This window comes from Dunckerocampus dactyliophorus, chromosome 2, assembly GCF_027744805.1.
Source record: "Dunckerocampus dactyliophorus isolate RoL2022-P2 chromosome 2, RoL_Ddac_1.1, whole genome shotgun sequence".
Taxonomy (NCBI): Eukaryota; Metazoa; Chordata; class Actinopteri; order Syngnathiformes; family Syngnathidae; genus Dunckerocampus; species Dunckerocampus dactyliophorus.
In genome coordinates, this window is record NC_072820.1 from 6,936,324 (window position 1) to 6,955,893 (window position 19,570).

At 41.6% G+C, this 19,570-nt stretch overlaps 3 protein-coding genes across 7 annotated transcripts in view; 1 reads left to right on the forward strand and 2 right to left on the reverse strand.

Annotated features, from left to right (window-relative positions):
* The window catches only part of zbtb41 (zinc finger and BTB domain containing 41), a 17,639-nt gene extending 10,511 nt beyond the window's left edge, over positions 1 to 7,128 (reverse strand). The window contains exon 1 of one of the 3 annotated variants that reach the window (XM_054766807.1): positions 4,900 to 7,128. The gene's annotated coding sequence lies outside the window, so the exon portion shown is untranslated. Of the gene's footprint in view, positions 1 to 166; positions 293 to 1,919; positions 4,821 to 4,899 lie in introns of those variants that run through there. The other 2 variants (XM_054766808.1, XM_054766806.1) reach the window with 2 other exon arrangements.
* Positions 1,340 to 13,929, forward strand: LOC129176599 (protein crumbs homolog 1-like). Its single transcript, XM_054766805.1, has 8 exons — positions 1,340 to 1,529; positions 1,690 to 2,628; positions 5,169 to 5,719; positions 5,872 to 6,037; positions 8,358 to 9,267; positions 9,349 to 9,390; positions 10,444 to 10,566; positions 11,555 to 13,929. Exons 1-8 carry the CDS (start codon positions 1,472 to 1,474, stop codon positions 11,805 to 11,807), a joined length of 3,042 nt encoding a protein of 1,013 aa, XP_054622780.1. The 5' UTR covers positions 1,340 to 1,471; the 3' UTR covers positions 11,808 to 13,929.
* On the reverse strand, positions 11,924 to 18,284 carry LOC129176601 (sentrin-specific protease 5-like). 3 transcript variants are annotated; one of them, XM_054766809.1, is made up of 10 exons: positions 18,121 to 18,284; positions 16,800 to 17,668; positions 16,615 to 16,720; positions 14,954 to 15,101; positions 14,818 to 14,865; positions 13,964 to 14,041; positions 13,082 to 13,219; positions 12,918 to 13,001; positions 12,796 to 12,846; positions 11,942 to 12,709 (listed from the first exon to the last, which is right to left on the reverse strand). In XM_054766809.1, exons 2-10 carry the CDS (start codon positions 17,494 to 17,496, stop codon positions 12,590 to 12,592), a joined length of 1,470 nt encoding a protein of 489 aa, XP_054622784.1. In that variant the 5' UTR covers positions 17,497 to 17,668; positions 18,121 to 18,284; the 3' UTR covers positions 11,942 to 12,589. The 3 variants fall into 3 exon arrangements, with proteins under 3 accessions (XP_054622786.1, XP_054622784.1, XP_054622785.1); XM_054766810.1 differs by having other exon boundaries at positions 16,800 to 17,671; XM_054766811.1 differs by lacking the exon at positions 18,121 to 18,284 and having other exon boundaries at positions 11,924 to 12,709; positions 14,954 to 15,082; positions 16,800 to 16,833.
* Between the last annotated feature and the right edge of the window lie 1,286 nt (positions 18,285 to 19,570).

Below are 19,570 nucleotides of genomic sequence, written 5' to 3' on the forward strand. Positions count from 1 at the left end.
ATTATTGTGTGCTAAACAGATGTTGTGCATTCGCTCTCCACCTAAAGGACCCCTAATATGCTATCAGGCACAGACAAGGCCCCCCCTCTGAGGATATGTTGACAAACGACCCCAACGCTATTACCGAAATTTGCCTTTGAAACGCTATTTTCAGACAAAAGCCTACCTTAAATAAGTAAACTGTCATCACAAGGCGCCATAACGTCAACAAAAAAGGCCTGTTGTGGAAAATAATCGCAGGATTAATCATTTGCTGTACGTCTGCAACGCCCCTCCTTCTCATTTTACCGACATCGTAACAAGCAGCTCACCCATTGGCTGTTCAGCACTCGGAGTCCTGAAACGATTACAGCATTTTAATATCGTAATAAGTGGTATGATGTAATAATTGCATATTTGTGTATACTTATAGGTAATATATTCAAATACCATCTCCAATACAAATAAAAGGGAAGCGTTGACGTACATTGGAGGACTACGGTATCTTGGGTAATGTAGTTTAAATGTGCGGTCTATCCTGTGGCCATAAGGGCTTAATCATCAGTATTTATGCACAAATATATGAACGCTCATTTTTGTTAAGGTCTTAGTTTAACAATATATTATTATTGTCTTTAAATTATTATTTATTTATCTAGCTGTTGGAATAACATTCTTCCTTTAAAAAAAACACTCCTTTTCTGCTTATTAGAGTGCAGCATCAGTAACTAACAGCATGTGATCTCTACTTTAAGGAGCATCACCAAAGCAGAAAAAAAAGAGCGCCTTCAAAAACTGCTCAGATTATTTTCCGTCTGCCATCATTGATGTTTCCATAGCAGATACTTCCCAGATTAAACAAATGTCATCAGTTGCCTTTAGAAGCCCAGGCTTCGGGCCAGGAAGATGCTCTGCCAAGTATTTAATGAGGACTCATTTGGAGTGCACGTTGCATACACATGTTCACGTGCATCCATGTCCTTGTGTCATAGTATAGTTGAAACTACTGTAAATGATGAGAATATCTTCCTGGCGACATTGCAGAGTACATACATGTACATGCATCATCATTGGCACGTGTATTTCTGTTTTTGATATGTACATAAATATGTGTTGGTTAAATGAGGGGACCTAATCCATTGAGTATTTCTGTCCTTCTGGGCCAAATTAAAATAAATTGCTTTTATTAAACACACCCTCGTCCTCTAAAAAAAAATATATCAGTTCAGAGTCAGATTTTCTGATGGGGAAAGTTGCCGAAATTAGTCTCCTGGCTGGAGCTCTACCTTTGCTAACACAATTCAAGTGTAAGACATTGTAAGTGCATTAGCTTAATCCCTCCAATCTTGGCTTGCAACAATACTAGCGTGTCAGCGAGCACATGCCTGGGTGAGCAGAGCTGAAGATGGAGGTGCATACACAAGAGTTCCTCACGCTGGACTTGTTGTGAAATGAAGATATTTGCAAATATCTCTTCATTTTGGAGGCTTTGATGAGGACAATGTTGACGTTTATTGCGCGTGTTTGGATGTTATGGTGGCTTTTTGAAGGTATGTTTTGGCCGATATAGACAAGGAGCGATTTGATCAGTAGTTTCATATGGGTTCATATGATGATCAATATTTATTATAATATTTAATTGTCTTAATTTAGGAATACATTCAAACATCTTGCTATGTTCCCTAAAATGCATTCCTATTGTCTTCCTAGGTATTTTCTCTGACGGTGACATCACTGGTTGTGAACAGAAGCCGTGCCAAAATGGTGGCGTATGTGAGAGTCATGTCGGTGGTTTCAGATGCCGCTGCTCCCAGGAAACCCTAAATGGGTATCTATATGGTGGGGAGACCTGCAATGTTGCGCTTTCGGGCTGTGATGACAACCAGTGTGAAAATGGAGGAATATGCTCCCCGTTACTTGTAAATGGACAACACACTTACACATGCGTCTGCCTGGCTGGTTTCTCAGGGTCCAAATGCCAGACCTCCACTGTTTTTTCGTTTGAGACCCAGGGTTACATGTATATAGAGACTCCTCTTGTTGACCCGGTAGCACCTCTAAATGTTACTCTCAGCTTCCGGACAGAAAGACCTGTTGGCACCCTCTTGCAGAGCAGAGTGGCTGACCTCCTCCTCAGCATTGAGCTAATGGATGGTCGCCTGTGCCTCCGCAGCCTCAGAAATCAAGGATCCAGCACACTGGTTCAGGAGCTGCCGGTGTATATTTCCAACAACAAATGGCACACGGTGGAGGCATCACTGGGCGGTGTGGTCAGCCTCATCAGGCTCCTCTGTACTGAAGGAAACTGCACCAGGGACACCAGCACAGAGGTCCATGTTCTTGAGCCTGCCTCTGCGCTCCCCCAGCCTGGGACAGCCCGTCAAAGCCTCTTCATTGGAGCACACAGAAGAGAACCCTCGCATGCTTTTCTGGGCTGCTTGAGAGATGTGTTTGTGGACTCGCATCTGGTGGTGCCTGTGACATTGCTGAAAGCTTCTGACGGCCAGGTTAATGTCACGATGGGCTGCAACGATAATGACAAATGCGACGACAGCCCCTGTCAGAACCGGGGGCGCTGTGTGAGCCAGGGATGGAGGAGTTACATGTGTGAGTGCCACAGACCTTACGAGGGCAACAACTGTGCAGAGGGTAAGACAAAACTGGTGAATACAGTATATAACACAACCGTGGAACAGATTAATGCTTTTTACTGGTGGGTACTGTATATCAACCATTTGTATTACAGTATGGGACAATACGGTTGCACATTCGCGATTTAGCATTTGCAACCTCTCCAAATTTGAATGTTGTCCGAAAATAGGCTGTTTTTTCCGCAGGAAACACATCTCATTCACCCACTCATAATTAATAATTACGTGACAACACATGTCAAATGTACAGCATACTACATGTAGAAACCCACATTTTTATCATGTTTATATCTTTACACCTCACGGATACACTGTAAAATATTACCAGGATTTCACAGTTCTATTTCACAGTAAAATACTGTATTCAAAAGCCCCTGCAAAATTGCAACAAATAATTGTAAAATTACACTGTCACAGTAAAGTAATGTAATCAAAATCTGCTGTACTTTCACAGAATATAAGTCCAAAAATCAAACACATAATTGTACTTTTAAGAAAAGTACAATGAAAAAATATGACAATATATTGCAGTCTACTTGTTCAATGTCTACTACGTTACGCTCTTCTGCACGCTGTGTTTATGCTACCAGCCTGCTTCCACACACCGAGACGAAGACACTGTCTGACTGACAAAAGGGCTCACTCTGTTCATGCCGTTGTTCTATGGAAGAAACACGCCAAGGTGCTGAAACTAATGCACAGAGTGAACCCTCTTCCTGCCTGTTTGGAGGCATGGGGACAAGTAAACCAAAAACAATATCCATCCATCCATCCATCTTGTATGCCGCCTCTCCTCATTAGGGTCGCGGGGGCATGCTGGAGCCTATCACAGCTGACTTCGGGCGACAGGCGGGGTACACCCTGGACTGGTCGCCAGCCAATCGCAGGGCACATATAGACAACAACCATTCACACTCACATTCATACCATAGAGTCGCCAATTATCCTAACATATTGAGGAAAATGATCAAGTTCATTTTCACTTATTGTGTGATTAATTCATTTATTGTCGTCCCAGGCCGAGTGCCCACTAGACTTTTTTTTTTTCCTGAACGAATGTGTCACGAGTGAACAATGGCAGGAGGGTTTGCAGGGAGAGAGGCAAGCCGTGTGTCAAAAGGGTTTGGGGTTAGGGTTAGGATTAGGGGTTAGGGCTTTTTATGGGCATATCAATTACTCGCTGATTTTCGCTAATGCCGGGTGAGTCCAGAATGAAAGAAACGAGGATCTACTGCGCTATAAAAATTAATCTTCGATATACTAGAGCAGGGTGCAGCCTGGGGGCCACTTGCGGCCCTTGACTCATTTATTGCTGGCCTGTGGCACGTGGTAGAAATTAAATGAACCACACAAAAAAAATGGAAAAAATAGAGCAATAACTCACAATGTAATGAAAAAAGCTGATACTGTTGATACTAATAATGAAAATTCCAAAGCCTGGCTTTAAATATATGTAAATGGGGTTTTTTTTTTAGCCTTTCTGTCCAGTAAGGGGAGCCATGGTCCATTGAGAGAAATATGGCTTCCAACTTGCACTGTGACGTTCTGAAGCAGGGCATGGTTTTCCTTATTCTTTCTCATATCATGCAATATGATAAGGAGCACAGACATTCTTCCACGATAACAAGTGCCTCTCTGAGGGAAACGTGATGGAGTGGCCAAGTATGTCTGCAAACCTGAACCCAGTTGTATGTCTGGGCTATGTGGGGAGCACTCCAAAATTGTATTGTTTTGGTATTGTTTGAGAAATAACAATAAACAGATTAGTCAAACAGGTATGGGTCAATCCAAGTTCAGAAAGATAGTTAGCAGGCTTGAAAGGAGCTTAAAGTTAGAAATAGCACAGACTTCAGACACATGCAATAAGGAGGCATTCAGGGAACACCTGGGCTTAGGATTTGCGAAAACGTGGGTTTCAGTAGCTTACCTCGATTAAATTAGGGAGTCTTCCCGAATCACGCTATGTGTACAGGGCATTATAGTACTCCATGGTGTTGTTTAATGCAGTGGTCCCCAACCTTTTTTGATCCATGGACCGGCTTGTGTTCCCACAAATCTCCCGCGGATCGTGAGGGAGGTGGGGTGTGTGTGTGTGTTTGGGGGGGTTGGCGTTCGTACATTATAGCGATCTAATTGATCTTATCTCTGGAGTTTTTCCAGAGATATGATTACATTGCTGTTTGACGTGTGTGGGAAAAGACAGTACGCTAGCATGAATTAACTGGGGACAAATGTGCACATTAGCACTCAATAAGTCATCAAAACTTACCTTTATGCATTCCCACATGGTATCAGCATTTGAGACCAAATATGAGGTGAAAGAAAAATGGTAAAAATACAGTAGTAGTCTATCTGTATGGCGAGAGAAAATTATCACACGCACAATGGACAGGTGTCAAGTGCGACGGCTGTAACAGAGAGAATCCGGCCACTTTTCAAAATAAAACTTCATGGAAATAATTTTTTCTTTCTGTGCGGCCCGGTACCGGGCCGCGGCCCGGGGATCACTGGTTTAATGTACCTTTTTCCCTTCCACAGAATACGTGACCGCAAGGTTTGGGAGCAAAGACCTGAAAAGCTACGCCGTCTTTTCATTAGATGATGACCCAGGTGATACTTTGACCGTATCCATGTTTATTCGAACCAGGCAAGCCAGTGGCCTCCTCCTGATCCTCGCCAACAGCACCAGTCAGTACCTGCGCCTGTGGCTCGAGCAGGGCAGAGTCAAAGTTCAAGTCAACAACTTTGAGACCCTGGTTGGCCAACGTGTGGTCAGTGACGGCCATTTTCATCTGGTGACTGTGAAGCTGGATGGACTGGAAGCAGCGCTGATCCAGTCTGCCCAGAGCCAAGGCTCTTTACCCATACGGCACATCTGGGCCCGTCATGGGGATTGGGTCTTCGTGGGTGGACTAGCAGACTCGAGGGCCTCTGCGACATTTGGAGGCTATTTCAAGGGATGCGTTCAAGATCTCAGGATTAACAATAAACGTTTGCAGTTCTATTCCATAACGACGTCAGTGGAATCTTACAAGCTGGAGCAGCTCATTAGTGTTGCACCAGGATGCAGCGGTGACAACGCCTGTGCAGTAAGTTACTGACAGCACACTCACTGGACATGAAACGTTAACTGAATCCAAAAATACATCAGTTGTCGACTAATTACTATGGGCTATTTTGGATAACTCATCTCTCAAGAGGCTCTCTATCATAACAAACATTTCTGATTTCTCCGCTTTAGGTTAACCCCTGTCTCAATGGAGGCGTTTGCTACTCCATGTGGGATGACTTCATCTGTAACTGCCCCCCCAACACTGCAGGGCGGAGCTGCGAGGAGGTGAAATGGTGTGAGCTGTCTCCTTGCCCTGCCGCTGCTGTATGCCAGCAGAGCTCGCAGGGCTTTGAGTGTGAGTGTCTTGAGATAAGGGCCCGTTCACACTATTCTTGTCACAACTCTTGTCTACTGCGGGGTACAAGACTGCCTTTGAAGGGCTGAGGAGTGGCTATAAATAGTATATGGTGCTCAAGTACAGAAAAAAATTGGAAACGCATCGGCTTTCTAATATTTGTGTTGGCTATGTATTATATAAGAAGTGTCTGATCTTGAATTTTAAGCTCTGGAGGGAGTGTGGTCTCCTCAGGCTTCTCGCTGGTGCCAGGAACTGATTAATTACAGAGTGGCTGAGTACAGGAGGGAACAGAGTTGCGGTAGGGATCCTAGATAGGATTCTTCTAAGACGTTCTAATCCCCAGGCAGGTTTAGTCTACCGCCACATGCCCGTGGAGTTTGCGATGATGAGTCCTCCCAGAGACGTCACAAAGGGGAGGGGCTGCTTGGCGCTGTGCGAGAATAACACCGGATGTTAAAAACTGTATTTTCATGAGATGCTCAATATTGTCTTTTTAACGATGTCCGATATTGTCCAACACTTCATTAACGATGCCAATGTCAACCAATACTGATCTTTCCTCAAACTAATGTCTTATTGTGTAATGAGTGAACGCGTCGTGCTTATTTTATTGTGAGTTCACAAGCAAACACAGTAAGACGAACACTGTAATATGAAATGTAAGACTGTTTCGAAAAAGTGCCATTTTGTGTCAACAAAAGTCATTACAAAATCATGACCTATTCAAGGAAGACGCCTTACTTACCCCTCACATAACCAGTGCTTTTGTTGCGAATTGAAGCTAGTTTTCCGAGACCTTTATTTTGTTAGATGCCATCTGACAATCGCTCTGACAGTGGCACGGCGCTCACTAATGAAAAGTGTCTCTTGAGCTCCATAGCTACCGGCCTTTTCGTCGTGTTGGTATTGATTGATGTTGGTGTTGATATATTATTATTACGACGGAGTATTAGGGCCACACTGGGGGGAAAAAAATCAAAGATTTTCAGAACAAAGTTGTAAATTTACGGCAATAAGAGAAAAAAGTCATACATTTACAATAATAAAGTCGTAAATTTACGGGAAAAAAGTTGTTCATTTATGAGAAAAAAAGTTGTACATATACAAGAATAAAGTCGTGAATTTATGTGAAAAAAAGTAATGAATTTACAAAAATAAAGTTGTAAATTTACAAGAAAAAATGTGTAAATTTACGAGAAAGAAGTCACAAATTTAGAAGAATTAAGTTGTAAATTTACGAGAAAAAAGTCGTTCATTTATGAGAAAAAAAGTTGTATATATACACAAGAATAAAGTTGTAAATTTATGTGAAAAAAGTAATGAATTTAAAAAAACAAAGTTGTAAATTTATGTGAAAAAAGTAATACATTTAAAGAGAAAGAAAGAAGTCATAAATTTACAAGAATGAAGTCGTAAATTTATGAGAAAAAAATGTGTAAATTTACGAGAAAGAAGTCATACATTTACAAGAATGAAGTCGTTCATTTATGATAAAAAAGTTGTACATATACAGGAATAAAGTCGTGAATTTATCTGAAAAAAGTATTGAATTTACAAAAATAAAGTTGTAAATTTACGAGAAAAAAAGGCATAATACTACGAGAATAAAGTCGTAATATTACGTGTCATTGTTTCAGAGGGTTGTGATATCAAATAAAGTGCAACCAGCATCTCTTCAGGTTGAATTAACAGTAAGTTTAGCTGCTACTTTTTTTTTTCAACATAAATACCTTGCGTAGGAATGTTAAAAAATTTTGAAACGTGTCAAATCAAGTCTGTGATTAATTCTATCTCATAAAACATGACTTGAACTTTAATTTGATACCTCATTCACTTCGCTACCCCAAGTATTAAAGTAGTGCAAATTTAATACCGGGAAATAGTGCCTTTGGTTCCCATTGCTTTAACACGGAGTCAAGACGGGCCCAGCACTCGCACTGCAGCAGCATGCTGTATTCGTGTCCATGCCACACTACAAATTGCATGTACACAGCAGTTCCGGGCCAAAATGAACATATTTCGCACCCTAAGATTTTAACAAAGTTTCATCTACAGATAGATAGTGTAGTGAATTTATATCCTACATACTTTTGATGTTGTCCTGAAGCTCCGGTCCATGAGTTTGAAAGGCTTAAAGTTGGACTTAACTTTCGAAGCTCGCATGAGTCAATGTGGTTCAACACTCAGTATAAATCCGATACAAAATTGAAAAGGAAGGAATAATAATACCTATTGGACATATGGTGAACATCGCTGTATGTTAAGAATGGTCAGTGTGAATGATTAAAAATCAGTGTTTCTTCTTGTTCTTCTACAGGTTTGTCCAATATAACCATTCGGGCAGAAAGTGGAATTTTGCACTACCGCAGCAATGGGAAGAGTAAGCGCACCATCAATCTCGCCAGTGTCTCCCTCAGCTTCCGCACAAGACAGTCTGCTGCCACCATATTGCATGCACAAAGGGGCACAGCCTACCTCACCCTCGCTCTTCGAGACTCCCGTTTGGTCGTGGAGCACCAGGCCGGAGCGGACCGCAGTTCCCCCAAGCTGACTGTGCAAGGTGTGGGTTCAGTCAGTGACGGAGAGTGGCATTCTGTGAAGCTCAGCAAGCACAGTCAAACATCCAAGTGGATCATGGCTGTGGATAGAAGTCGAGAGGAAATATCCACGTTAAGTGCAGGGGACTTGGATTTTCTTAGGGAGGGAGCTGACATCTTCCTGGGGGCAATGAGCCTGGACTCCACAGTGAGTCTCTCAGGGTGTCTGGGTCCTGTCGAGATCGGAGGCCTACTTCTCCCGTTCCACTTCGACACAGAGCTGAAACTGCTCAGGCCTCAGGAAGAACAGTTTGCACAGATGAACATCAACGCCGTCCCACAATACGGCTGCTGGGGGGCCAGCGTGTGCGCACCGAACCCTTGTCAAAACGAGGGGGCATGTGAGGATCTGTTTGACCTGCATCACTGCAAATGTCCTTCCACGTGGACGGGACCACTGTGTCAGGAACCGAGCGACACCTGTGTCTCCAACCCCTGTATATTTGGAAAGTGCAGCAACAGTCCTGGAGGGCACAAATGCGTGTGCGAGCAGGGGTACATAGGTGAAAAGTGTGAGGTGGAAGTGGACTTATGTGAGAATAACAATTGCAGCAATGGCTCTACATGTCTCAAAGGCTTCCAGAACTACTCCTGCCTCTGTCCCCAGAACCTGACAGGCCAATACTGCAAGTTAGTTTTTCTATTATATTCATTAATATCACATTTGAGCAGACTGCGAAAGATAATCAGTAAGACCTTTGTCTCTTACAGTGTGAAAATTCCTGAGATCCCGTGGTACATCGAAATAAACTCGTAAGTGCCTCTATATCACAATGTTTTGACATGGTAGCTTCGGAACCTGCAGACCATACAGTACGTGTCAGTCATCTGCCATTTAAACACCAGTGTGTGACCTGTCAACAACATTTAATAGGGATATCCATGGCACAATGAGCCATGGTTTGGATCTCCCCTACTCCTCTAAAAATACATTTTACTACGTTTTATGCCCATCCCAAGTTATCTTTACCTGCTTATTGTAGGGACAAAAAAAAACTCAAGCTGACACCCTGAAGGGAGGCCTACGTCACAAACAGGAAGTAGCATATAGAATATATAAATATAAAATACAGCCATCCCTCGTATATCACAGTTAATTGGTTCCAGACCTGACCTCGATAAGTGAACTTCCGCAAAGTCGGATTATTTATTTATAAATGGAATATTTTCATAGTTAGCGCATAGAAAACCTGTTTACGACCTTCTAAATACATTTTTTTAAATCATTAGAGCCGTCTAGACATGAAATAGCACCCCTGCAGTCACCTTTACACTCGTATTACCCAATATAGTAGACATAATAAGAGAAAATAAAACAGAGCAGAGTGAGTGGCGGACAGGAAGTGAAGTCGGGGGTTCAGAGTTGAGTTTGTTTGCCGTGAGTTACAGCTGCAACAGTAGCCCGTGTTTTTATTAGGGAGTATTGTGTCTGTTGTGAGATACCACGTCAACGGCTATGAAAATGTTTTTTTTTTAATTTGCATTGTAGTTAATTTAGTCATTTTTATGATAGAAAATGCTTAATTTAGGCAAAAAATACATAACATTTGCTTAAATATGAATGTTTTGACTAGTAAGAGGTGGTTGTCAACCACGAAAAAGCATGATTTATTAATATTTTTTTTTAAACTGTGATGGAGTAAAGCCACGAAATTCAGACCGCGAAGTGGTCTGAGGTGAATTTGAATTTGGTGTAGGAGACTCTACTGTACTCCAATACCCCAACACCACAATTGACTACTGCTGTCACCAAAGATGAATAAGACAGTACTAACAGTACTAATTTGCAATCTTTGCCATGTCAAGTCTTCCTCTGCTGCCTGTAACAAAATGCAACGGCAGAAGATGGAACTTCAGCTGCTTCAATGGAGGGAACTGTTCGGAAGCAGACAACCGATGTCTCTGCCTGCCTGGTTTTACAGGACAATGGTAGGACACGCACTGTGTTTATCCCCCATCCGTCCGTCCATCTACACTACCGGTCAATGGTTTTAGAACACTCCAATTTCTCTGGAGGAAAACCCTACATTTTTAAGCATTAAGATAATCTGTTCCCTTTTCTCTTGCCATTTTTGTAGCAGCAAATTACTTTTCCCAGTACAATGCTGTTTATGCAGACAGAGGAGGTAGTAAGTACTCCAGAACTTGGAAGACCTGTAGGGATTAGTTGCACCAGCTGCCAAGGCTTGATCGACCTCCATTTCTGCAGAACAGCTTTAAATTGTTGACCCATTTTTGTACACATTTTTTAAGTTGGGTAACGTTACCTTTTTTTTTTTTTTTACCTCTGGCACTGCACCACTTACCTTTGCACCATTTCAAGCTATTCATTGGACTTGAATTTCAATAAATAACTGCAAAAATTGTGATATTCTAAAACGTTTGATATTACTACTATACTTGTAATGCTGGAATTTTGGAAATGCTTTTAATAAGCCCTATTGGGAACACATGCCATTTTATGTGTAGCTTTAATGCTAATGTGGCTCCAAGAAGTGCTATTGTGCACTTTATCCACATTTGAAATATACACTGTAACTGCAATATCATTCTAGGTCAGCTTTGTGGCTGAAGAAAAACATGATAAAGCTTGACTGCTTTAAGATGTGTAGCAAAGCCTGCCTGTTTTATGAAGCTGTCCTCAAAGCAAGAATCCTCCAGATTATGCTAAAAGTTATCAGGATACTTTCAAAACTTGAAAAAGCTTGCAATTTGGGATGAATATTTTTCCAGCAACGTTTTATGGTGTTTTGCCACTTTCCCGTGTCATTTCCAGCTAAAATAAACCACACTTTTAACATAAGATTCGGCCAAGATATAAATAACAAGGTTAAACATTTGACAAAATGAAAGTATTAATAACTTGATTTTCTCATGTACCTTAGCGCTCTTTACATTGTTTTTCTCATGGCTGCAGGTGTGAGAAAGACGTCGACGAGTGTGCCTCTACCCCCTGCATGAACGGAGGCTTCTGCATCAACTACATCAACAGTTTTGAGTGCGTGTGTGACATGAATTACTCGGGTATATACTGCCAAATAGATGTCAGCGACTTTTACTTGTACGTCTTCTTGGGCCTGTGGCAGAACCTGTTCCAACTGGTGTCCTACCTCGTCATACGCCTCGACGACGAGCCAGAAATCGAGTGGGATTTTCACGTTAATGATTAACTCCAAGCTTGGAAGTGCATAAAAAGATCAGTGCTGTTTGGTTTTGAACCAGCTTTCCGCAGTGCTATTCATGAGACCATTTGTTCCATTTTCCTGAGTATCTCCAGTGCACACAAACTGTGAGTGTCAGTTGTGAACAGTTCTATGTGTAAGTCAATATACTGTACTTTTTCCAGTATAAACATTTGATTCTGGTTATCATACGGAAAACCTCAGTTTTTCTTGTGCCTTGTGCTCCTCTTTGGAATCAGGAGCGCTGCTTTATAGACTTTATAGCTAGAAAAATTATAAATTACAACTAATTGTGTGCACACTCTACCTGACTCGTATGACGAATACACAGAATAAACGTCTTTGAAAACATTTATTTTTACTTAAATTGTTGCACTTTTATAATTTTACAAAAAAATAAATCAATTTGTATCTTCACAAACAAAACATCCATTACTTTGTGTCATCTGCTATCAGCAGGCAACGTTTTTTTTTAAATAAATAATACAAAACCATAGAAAGAAACCTTCAATATTGGATCATTGCAGTTGTGAGAGTATATTAAGGCTCGTGTGGTGCACTGTTGCCTGCAACCTTGCAGTCAAGTCAAACAGGAGGACATGTTTGTTAAACAACGTGCCATTTGATTATAGAAAATTGAAATACGGCAATACGTATGAGGATTTAGCATTGTATTTTGTAAAAAGTTGCTCGGGTTGCGCTGCGAGACAGCTGAACGTGGACTGATGATTTCTTAAGTATAGCATCCGAGTACATACTGTACGTGTCTGTTAGTGAGCCTGTTCACGGAGCTTACATTCACAGAGCTCTTTGTAGATCCGCTTGCGGATCTTTGGGATGTCCCTCTGTGAAAAATGCAGCGGCTGAGCCAAGGCGAGGCATCTGGAATACTGAGACGGAGAGCAAAGGAAGAGTCATGAATTCATATCTGGGCTGATTGGTTGAGCGCACTACAGCGGGAGAAGCATGCAGGTACCTCCAAGACAAAAACACCACAGTCATTTTCATTGGTCTGCTGTGGCACTTTCTGTAAACAAATGAAAATTAATGAATAACTCCACGGTGGGTACAATTTTTCCAGCCAATTTTGAAACATACCTCGTCGAATGACATGGCCCAGCCACTTACAAACGATGCGCGTTGCTTCTCTGTTGCTTCTGTTACCAAGTACTTCAAGATGTTCTGCGGTGGACAAATGCACGCTGATAGGTTCACAGATGATTCTAGTGGATGGGTCTGAGGGGAACAAACGTGTGATTTACCCGTGCAACTTTGCGCAGTGCATTCCCTTGAGAGTCAAAGAGACAGATCTTCCTTCTGGCAATGTCTGCGGTCACCAAGCACCAATGAACCTCCAGGTGAATGGGCACCAACAGCAGAGTCTTGGAGAACAAATCCACCTGCATAAGAGACAATGGCTACGTTTACTCCTTTTCTAACCCAAAAATCGGGTCATGTATACGCCTAATCGGGATATCGGGAACATTGCTTTGTGTTCTGCGCATGTTCTCTATTCGAAAGGAATCTCTTGTCTTTGGCAGGAACTACTTGTAAACATGACGACACGCAAAACCCCCCACGTTTGGAGTGAGGGGGAAACGAGCTACCTCATTAGTGTGGTGAAATTATGTATTTTATTGACGGTAGAAAGTACCGCAGTAGCGAAGTCTATCAGAAGGTGAGCAAGCCGTTACGCGAAGCAGAGTTTGTACGGGGTCTCTGGGGATATAGCATGGATGTGGATGGCACAGCTCCGGCTCCGTTTCCTATTTCTTCATGTTCTCGCCTTCCATTAATGAAGAAAGTGAGACAGAATAGTGTCGAGTACTGGTGGTGGGTCAGTAAAGTACTGGTGGTGGGTCAGTACCAGCACCAAAACGCAAGCAAAGGCGTTCATTATCCGCCGTGCCGGTGTTGTTGTTTTTGGAAACAGGAAGAAAAAGCGGAAATGACGCGCATTGCGTCATGATGTTTTCCGTGCTGTTTTTTTTTTTTTCACGTCGCGCATGTAAACGGGTTATTCCAAATATTTCAGAAACCGGAATATTGACCTTAACCCAAATATTGACTGCATGTAAACGTAGTAAATCAATAAATGGATTCCTCCAAAGCGTCAGTGCTTCCCTGAATTGTGTATAATGTACCTGCTTTGTCCATCTCTTAACACCATCATAGCCTTTGGTCATGAGCTGTCGATGGAAGAAGCTGTTGAGAAAATGGACCTACGACAGATAGAAAGTCACTCATGAGACAAGCATGGGGATTAGATCGCTATAATGTCTCCTCCCCCAATATTGTCAAAGGCCATTATTGTCTAAATAGCTGGCACCACAGTCAGGAATGGTGGTGGTAGCATAATGGTTTAGGGGCTGCATGAGTGCTGCCGCACAAGTGTGAGTCACTGAATATGAATTCCAACATGCAATGTGACATTCTAAAGAAGAAAATGATCCCCTCCGTTGGAAAACTTTTACAACATAATAAGGAGCCCACACGCACCTCCAACACGACAAGTGCCTTGCTGAGGAAGCTGAAGGTTAAGGATTAAGACCTGAACCCAACTGAGCATCAATGGTGCATCCTCGAGCAGAAGGTGGAGGGGTGGGGGGTGTTTGACATCCATCAGCTCCACCAGTGATTTCATCAGGATTCCAGTAAGAACCTGTGCAGCTCTGGTCAATTCCATGCCCAGGAGGATTAAGGCAGTGCTAGATAAAAATGGTGCTCACGTTAAATATTCACACCAAGGACACAATTTTAGACACATTCACTATGGAGGTGTACTCACTTGTGTTGCCAGCTATTTAGATAATAATGGCTGTGTGAGTGTAAAGCTGTACATCTTTCCATACTGTACAGTGACTACTCTAAGTATATCCAAGTTTCATTTCTATAGTACTGTCCCTTGAGAAGCTGTAATAAAAATGGTTCTGAAATGTGAGATGTGTACTCGCTTTCCTGGGATACTACAAATGCAGATGTGTACCACCCTGATTACCTTGTGTTGTGAAGCTTCCATAATCAGTTCCCCGTACATGTTCATGACCTGTAGCGGAAAACAAAAACATAAGACTATCTGGACTCCACATAAGTTAAAATGGAGATAAAATTGAGATGCTGAGCATGTGTGCGACCTGGTCGTTCAGCCAATTCTCATGCCCCAGTGTGGACAAATCATCCAATGTTAGGGTGTGCTTCTTGAAGACCACTCGGAAGGAAGGTACAGGCTCCCACAGCGCGGCAGCAAATCTGCATTTGATAACCTTCAAGATGAAATTTTTCCTGCATAAGTACATAAAACATTAAAATTATATACAAATTAATAAACATCATTATGCCTTTTCGTGCCCGATGCGGCAGCGAGACACCACATGGACACCGTCTTCCTGTTTTGCCGTGAGTTATTTCTCGAATTCAATAGTGTTTCTCATCTTCTTTATTAAAATGCTGGCACTTGCAACTTGGTTTGGCTCCATTTTGGGTTCATCGGGGTAAGAAACACTATTGAACTCAAGAAATAACTCAAAACAAAAAACAGGAAAATGATGATGGTTGATCTCGCTGCCACATTGTGTCTTTGGGAACAGTCGCGTCAAGAATCACGTCTTCAAAGAAAGTAAAAGTAACCTTAAACGTTCATTTATCCTTTTCATTCGTTATTTATATGCATTTTAAAATCTTTTTTGCGTGTCAAACTATAGCGTAATTTCCGGTGTAAAAGCCACTACTTTTTTCTTAAATTTGAGCCCTGCAGCTTATATAGCAGTGCGGCAAATTCATGACCATCTTGTAATCTCGTGACATCTACTATCCTTCAGAACTACTACTAATCGTTTAAATACTGAGCCGCTTGCGAGTCAGTGAGGAAACGGTAGCTCTGTCTTTGGCAGGAGCCAATCACGAGCTATAAGGGAACTCACGAAGAGCTTGGCAACCCGTCGGAAATCGCAGGAAGTCATTACTCAATATAACTGACTGACGGCGTCATCGTAGATGGCTAAAATCATCACACAGGAACTTAACACTCAAAGGGTAGCTAAGAAATATACAATATCCCAAAATATACAATCATATCCCATAATGCATTTCTTCCAATAGCTGCCACCAGAGGGAGCTCTGAGCAGCCATGGCTGCCCCATTGGCCAATGAACTGCTCTGCTGGGAATAATGCATTATGGGAAGAAGTTAAAACATTTGTTGTTTTTTTTAACTCGTATTGCTACCTTTTGAGTGTCAAATTGCCGTGTGATGATTTTCGCCTTATATCTATGATGAAACTGTCAGACCGTAATATTGAGTAATGACTTCCTGAGAGTTCCGATGGGTTGACAAGCTTGTTGTGAGTTTTTTCATAGCTCATGATTGGTTCCTGTCAAATAAGGAGCTGCCTGGTCCTCACGGACTCGTGCGCGCCACAATATGTCTTTTTATGACGTGGACATGTGCAGCTTATAGATGTAGAAATCAGTTTTTCTCTCCAAATTTAGTGGGTGCGCCGTATACACTGGAAATTATGGTAATATGTTTAATGAGTAGACCATGTTCCCTTTTTGCCACATGTTGCATTCAATTGGGTTTTGCAGCTCTAGCAAGTGGCAAAAGACATTGAACACCGAAAAACATTCAAAACTGTAAATTGTGAGAAGAATGAAAGACTAAAACCAACAAAAGCGTTTTTTTGTTTGTCTAAAGCTGGTGTGTTTGTCAGATCCCATCAGTCTGTTTCGCAAAACTGCACGACGGAACAAGTCCGTCCTTCCAAAGTCCAATTTTTCGTTTGCTTTCGGACATTCACCTGTCAGTGAAATCAGCGTTAAACATTTTCGTCAGGTGTCTCAACACGTCACTCTTCTGTAGTGGTATGAACGTTCCATACATTCTGAAGAAGTCGTCAAGATAATCTGGAGATTAAAAACACTATTAGTTCAAATATGTACACATGAAACTGGAGGAGGGGGGAAAAAGTCAACAGATACATACCATGGATGCTGTTTGTCACTACTGTTAGGCAAACATCCGTTTGAGGGTGTATTGTGCTCTTGCTAGAGATCTTGACGTCTGCATTTGGAGTTGGTTCCAGAAAGGAAGCAGTGCATTCTCCTGCTTGGTCATCATCAGGAATCTTAACACGTGAATCTAACCCAGTGAGTGACAGTTCTGTAAATTCCCTCAACTCTACAAGGGGTTCTGTTCCTTGAGGAGGTGCCCTTGCTCGAGTTTGAGCGATGTTGCCTAGGCTTACCTCCACAGAGTTGAACATTGGGCACATTGGCAAGAAAGGCTTTGTTTCACTTGTTTTCACGGGGGGAGTCTGTTTTTTACGAGGGTCTTCTGAACTTTCACTAGCACATTTAGGATCCGATTCAACTTTGGCTGTTTTGACTTGTGAATGTTCTAGAATTGGTGAGGGATACAAGTGAAAGTGTCCTTTATTTCTCTGCGGTTTTCTGTTGAGACAGGAAAGACTGGTGCGCCTCCCTTGCGTGAATCTTTTACCTCGAAAAAAGGCAAAACAGCAATTCCCTTGTTGCCTCCTCCACATCCACATCTGTAATTTACAATACAACTGTCTCTTAGCCCGCCTGGAGAGACGTGAAACTCTCTTGACTGAAGACATGGGGTCTTTAGTGCATTTGAGGTTCTTTAGTTTGTTTTCGAACTTTCGTGTCCAGTACATCTGGTGCGGTTTTCAGACTATACAGGAACACATGAAGGCATCCCACAAACATAAGCCTGGATTTGTTTATGTCTTCTTCCAGAGAAAGAAGTGGTTCAGGTGCATGGTCTCCTTGTGTTCAGTTTACAGACTCTGAGACCTTCCCCAGTAGGCTCTTGGTCATTTTGAGTATCTGCTTAAAAAGAGAATATCATCATCAAAAACAACACTCCTACACACGCTCATCTCACTTCTATATGTTTTGCACAGCTGGATGGACAGCACACAAAACGATTACTCCACGCGAAAACTGTATTTAAATCAAAACATGTAGCCATGCATACATGAAATTAACTGTACAGATCGCCATGACACGTGATAGCATTGACATGAGCTAGCAACACATTGTAGTGCAGCATTGAGGTGGGTTTTTTTAAACACTTGACTAACCCAAAACATCTCCGAATGTTGTTTACACTCATTTGTGTTGCATAGTAGAACGCTATAATACTAGTATTACAGTATAATGTTACTTTCAAATGAGTAATTCAGGGTAACATTTTTCCCGCAGCGAACAGGCTTTGCTATCAACATGCCTGCGTGCTAAAGCATGACTTTCAGACCGGAGTAGCCGCTCTAACTTACCCTCACTGGGCCGCTTGACGTGATACACCGTCGTACTTCAAATATGTTCTACTTTACGCCACATCGACAAGAAATACAGCCACGACACCGTTAAATTCCAAAGTCGTTTTCGCTCTACGGACGTTTACTTTATTTACACACACACGCAATCAACGCATGCTGCCACTGGGTGTCGCATTTTGATTGCGTCACTCGAGCGTCGCCCAAAACACATTTGTTTCATTGGAATTTATGTTGTACACATTTATACACTAATTATATATATATATATATATATATATATATATATATATATATATATATATATATATATATATATATATATATATATATATATATATATATATATATATATATATATGTGTGTGGTTTTTTATTTCACATTTTTTTTAATATTTTTTGTTTCATTTGGCATTAAGAAACAGTGGAAACAGTGGCACTCACCAGGGTCAACAACATTTGGATGACCTGGAATAGTCGAGGAAATCATCTCAGTGATCTTGTTTACTTTAGTAGTGAACACACACGGGTACGATGTATAGAAACAAAGTCCAAGTCTTGGCTCAGACAAACAACAAACAACTGTAAACTCTCATAACATAAAAACACTCCTGTAAGTTTTTGCCCAGGAGCAGAGTGATTCCAAAGAGTCTGAAAGGGGCTTGGATGCGTTTCAAAAGCACAAGAAACATCCATTATTAAAAGATGTCGATAAAATTGGCCTCCTAAATAGGAAGGTGTGAATTTTCATTGTGTTAAGGGTCGTGGCAGCTGGTGTCCGCGATCACTGGAAACTTGAAAAGAAGGAAATGTGTCAAATAAAAGGAAGCATCACTCTTAATGTGATACTTTTTAAAAACCCCACAGACAAACGTGACCCTAAAATACATCATATTTGAGCTCTTTTCGCCTTTTGTGAAGCTATAAGGTGCCATATCTACCTCACTGACTGTTAATAGCGAAATGTTACCAGCCACTTCATTAAGTACTCCATCATTACACAAACCTGCAATAATAAACCCAATGTTCCCATATCTCTCTGGCATTGTCAAAACATAGTACTATTATGTTTCCAAAGGCAGAATTTTTTAGTCTTGCAGTCTTGTACTGCATATGGCCGTGGCCGATGTCAAAGGATTTTAGACTTTTGTGAATCAAGTTGGTCTCAAAATCAATGAATGTTCCTGTTTCTCAACTCATGCCGCCTCATAGCAAACATCCTTTTTTATTGCGCAATCCTGATAGTAGAGGGGCCCTGCTTATTCATTATGGGTTTCCTCTTGGTCCATTCATGATTTCTGAATTCAACATTTTGTTTGTGTTATTAGCTTCATTCACCCCTGCTTTTACAAAGTATTATCTGTATGAATTCCAGACGAAAACAACCTCATAAAGAAAAACACTCTGTATTCAAAGTGTTTCAGTATCTCTCACCTTGTGTTGGCTGGGA